This window comes from Salmo salar, chromosome ssa25 (assembly GCF_905237065.1).
Source record: "Salmo salar chromosome ssa25, Ssal_v3.1, whole genome shotgun sequence".
Classification (NCBI taxonomy): Eukaryota; Metazoa; Chordata; class Actinopteri; order Salmoniformes; family Salmonidae; genus Salmo; species Salmo salar.
In genome coordinates this window covers 39,922,347-39,926,513 of record NC_059466.1, presented here as the reverse complement: position 1 = coordinate 39,926,513, position 4,167 = coordinate 39,922,347, and the positions used below count along the sequence as shown (strand labels likewise).

At 41.6% G+C, this 4,167-nt stretch overlaps 1 protein-coding gene across 1 annotated transcript; it reads right to left on the bottom strand.

Annotated features, from left to right (window-relative positions):
* Positions 1-376: 376 nt before the first annotated feature.
* Positions 377-3,829, bottom strand: LOC106586770 (otospiralin). The gene is made up of 4 exons (XM_014174377.2): positions 3,689-3,829; positions 1,838-1,915; positions 1,406-1,444; positions 377-740 (listed from the first exon to the last, which is right to left on the bottom strand). The coding sequence occupies exons 2-4, from the start codon at positions 1,899-1,901 to the stop codon at positions 538-540; spliced, it is 306 nt and encodes a 101-aa protein (XP_014029852.1). The 5' UTR covers positions 1,902-1,915; positions 3,689-3,829; the 3' UTR covers positions 377-537.
* Between the last annotated feature and the right edge of the window lie 338 nt (positions 3,830-4,167).

Sequence of the window (4,167 nt, the reverse complement as noted above, 5' to 3'; positions counted from 1 at the left end):
GAATAGGGCCCATTCCAATAACACTCACTGAGCACTTCACTTCTTTACTTTCTTCACTTGAACTACTGATCTATCTAATGGAGTTTTATTTCAGTTCTCTGTTCCTCTCAGAAGCTACAGATGTCTCGTAGAGCGACGACAGCACCTGCCCCCCCTTCTGTCCACCACCTTTGCTCTCTGTCCAACTCAATCAACACTGTGAAGTGTCTTAATCAACATTGTTGATCAAAGCCACGCAAGATCAGTTTTTACATCAAAAAGTCAGGTTTCTGATGCAAGAATCTGAATGTATGAGAATCAAACTGTTCAAAGATAATAACTTTGCAAGCTTTCCTGCTTTGACTAGATGACAAAGAAAAGCGCAATAAGCCATCAATTTGTTTAAAGGAGATTTATAGCATCAACTGTGTGTGCGTGCATGCATGCCTGTCTGCTACTAACCATGTTCAGGGTATAGTTTGATCAATGCAATAGTCAGACAATAGATAAAAGGCAGTGATTTTAAAACTTCTCCAAAGATTTCATTTGACCCAAACTTCATTCCGGTACCCCCTTAGATTCTTCTGTGTCTTGGTCGGGGCTGTCGTAACCTAGGTAACTGGCAATAGGGAAGTGGGCCCAGTAGGTTCTGGCCAGGTCCTGGATCCGGTCGTAACCAGCCTGGGCAGTCAGCTCCTGCAACCAGCCTGTGAAGTCTGATGACCACAGGGCCCAGTTGGGCATTTCACGTTTTTCCCTGCCTAGGGACAAAATCAATCAATAAATCAAATGTTTTTTTTTTTTAACCTTTATTTAATTAGGCAAGTCAGTTAAGAACAAATTCTTATTTTCAATGACGGCCTAGGAACAGTGGGTTATAACTGCCTTGTTCAGGGGCAGAACAACAGATTTTTACCTTGTCAGCTTGGGGATTCAATCTTGCAACCTTTCGGTTACTAGTCCAGCGCTCTAACCACTAGGCTACCCTGCCGCCCCAGGGTAGCCTAGTGATTACCCTGCCGCCCCAGGGTAGCCTAGTGATTACCCTGCCGCCCCAGGGTAGCCTAGTGATTACCCTGCCGCCCCAGGGTAGCCTAGTGATTACCCTGCCGCCCCAGGGTAGCCTAGTGATTACCCTGCCGCCCCAGGGTAGCCTAGTGATTACCCTGCCGCCCCAGGGTAGCCTAGTGATTACCCTGCCGCCCCAGGGTAGCCTAGTGATTACCCTGCCACCCCAGGGTAGCCTAGTGATTACCCTGCCGCCCCAGGGTAGCCTAGTGATTACCCTGCCGCCCCAGGGTAGCCTAGTGATTACCCTGCCGCCCCAGGGTAGCCTAGTGATTACCCTGCCCTCCCAGGGTAGCCTAGTGATTACCCTGCCGCCCTATAATAAAACATATTCATCCATCCTTCTTTCTTGGCTCACCTTTGCCTTCCTTTGTGGCAGTCTCCGTCTCTTCTGCTCCTGGTTAAGACACAGTGAAGGGAAACAGATAGAGTCAGACCAAAGTCTAGGACTTTAGAACAGTATGGGTGCATTTACACAGCCAGCCCAATTCTGGTCTTTTGACCAATCAGTTCCTTTGTTAATAACTGGGCAGAAGATCAGAACTGGGTTGCCTGTGAAAAACACATTTACATTTGAGTCATTTAGCAGATGCTCTTATCCAGAGCGACTTACAGTAGTGAATGCATACATTTCATACATTTAATTTCATGCATTTATTTTTGTTTTCTTTTTTGTACTTACCCCCGTGGGAATCGAACCCACAACCCTGGCGTTGCAAACACCATGCTCTACCAACTGAGCCACAGGGAAGACAGTCTATGAGTGGTATACTCAAAGGTGTTCACCTACCTGTGAAACTGAGGAATCCCAGGAGTATGAAGCAGACCAACATTGAGACACGCAGACGATGCATGCTGTCAGACAAGGCTATCCAGAGAAAGACAGAGGGACACAGAAACACTATTCAGTCGAACTGAATAGGCAGAGAGGCCAGGAGACACAGAAAAAACACATGCAGGCAGATACAGTAGCAAGAAAAAACGCTCAGTGTACCTTGAACTATCAAGGACTAATTTCCTCAAACCACCCAGAGAAAATAGAATGTGGAAGAAAGGTAAAGGCAGAAATGAATACAAAGGGAAAATACCTGTCTATTGTGCTTCCAATATTGTTACCAAGCCAACAAGTGCTCGAGGGCTAGATTCAATCTGTAGCGCAGAAGACCCACGTTGTTGCGCAATTTAAATGGAAAGGTAATTTCCCATTGAGCCGACATATGCAGCGTCTACCGTGAATGCGGTCCCACGAACGCGGGAACATTGCCTTCAGGAATGGCCTTTTCCTCTTTATTCAGATTACAACCTCTCACTTTTGCTTATTTGAAAATGAAATCTCCAAAATATCGCTATTTTTAAAACAAGCCATAGAAAATTGGTTGCAATTTCAGTTTAATCCACCAGAAAAGACAGAACAAATATTACAACAAATATTATGGTCAAACTCAAATATACTAATTGATAAAAAAAACTATTATTTTTGGAGAGAAAAACAAACAAATGATATATTCTTTGTAAATGATATCATAAATAGGAATGGTGGAGTTATGTCACACATGCAGCTAACACAAATATATGGAAATGTCTGCTCTACCCAAAATTACAACCAACTGATTGCAGCATTACAGCAAAAATAGAATAAGTAATTGGAAAAGGTAAGAAACTTGTCTGTCGGCCCTGCATTAAAGGCCAAAATTGGTTCAAGAAAATTGTGATAAATAAAAAAGTATACCAATTTCATTTAAGGACCAAAAAATTGACAGCTGTGACATACAAAATAATTGGGAAGAGATTTCCGATGTACCAATTCCATTGCACATGGTTTATGAACTGATACACAAAACGACGCTGGATTCAAAACTTTGTTTTTCTATTTAAATTATTAAACAACATTCTTTCAACCAATAGGATGTCATATATATGGGGGACACAACCATCCCAGCTCTGCAGAGTTTGCTGCGAAGAGACAGAATCATTAGATCATTTATATTGATACTGTCCATATGTAGCTTGTTTTCGGAATGGCTGAAGAATTGCAACATTTACCTGGAGATAACTCTGCAAATAGCACTGCTGGGTGATCGGAAAAGTCATAGTCAATCGATCAACAATATAATAATACTGTTGATAATAAAAATGTTTACCTTTAATTTACAATTTGTAGAAACTATGAGAATAGAAAGGTTCAGAACTTCTGTGAAACATCACAGCACAGTTAAAAAATATATGGATGGTCTTTAGAAATAGGATGGGATGGGTTAAGGGTAGCAGAAGGATGGGACTAAAAACGAACAAAAGATAACTAATGTAAAATGCACTGTGTCTGTAAAATGTATATAGTATGTATAAGCTGGAAGTAAAAGCCTAAGTTTGAGTTTGAGTTTATTTTATTTTTACAGGGACAGTGCACATTAATCAACGTTTCTGATCCACACCTTAGAAAAAAATATTTAAAAAATGATACAAACATGCAGTATCCGCAAACGCAGGAACATTGCCTTTAAATCTAAATTGCGCTACAGCGTAAATCTTCCGCACTATGGATTGAATCTAAGCCCTAGTCTAGAGTACACTACCTAACCAACCAATGTAGAGAAAAAAAAAATTGTACTAAAAATATTAAATATCAGGTAGAAAACCTTACCTGATTGAGATCACTGAGCCAAGGAGTTTGACCGTATTTGACCACAGTAAACTACAGCTACCTTATCCTCTATGATTGTACTGTGGTCTGTACCCGTTGAACGGTCCCTGTCCTGTGCTCTGGGGTTGCTGTCCATCTTCAGGTGAGGAGGAGACAGAAGAAGGGCAGACATATTTGTTTTTCACACTTCCTCTCTGTATGTCTGACCTCCACCACAACATACGTCACTAGATCTCTCTCTCACACACAGTGATCTGTGATACAAACTCTTTATAACCTGACTCTAGGCATAATGCTGACAACACTGAATTTGCAGCGTTAGTTAGGTAGACTACAGCATCAACCATGCATTACTATAAATGCTGACCAAACTGTGGTTTACCGTCAAGGAAATCTATCGTGAAGAATAAACATTTGGCACTGAGCATCAAATACAGTGTACCACCTCAGGGTTAAACATATCTGTTTGGAAAAAACAG

What these genes read in the sequence shown, in the direction of transcription:
- LOC106586770 (XM_014174377.2), bottom strand. Translation starts at nt 1,901, where the DNA reads ATGCATCGTCTGCGTGTCTCAATGTTGGTCTGCTTCATACTCCTGGGA. An exon ending in GGGATTCCTCAGTTTCACAG is followed by an intron (nt 1,445 to 1,837) that starts GTAGGTGAACAC and finishes TGTCTTAACCAG; the next exon opens with GAGCAGAAGAGACGGAGACT. An exon ending in TGCCACAAAGGAAGGCAAAG is followed by an intron (nt 741 to 1,405) that starts GTGAGCCAAGAA and finishes TTTTGTCCCTAG; the next exon opens with GCAGGGAAAAACGTGAAATG.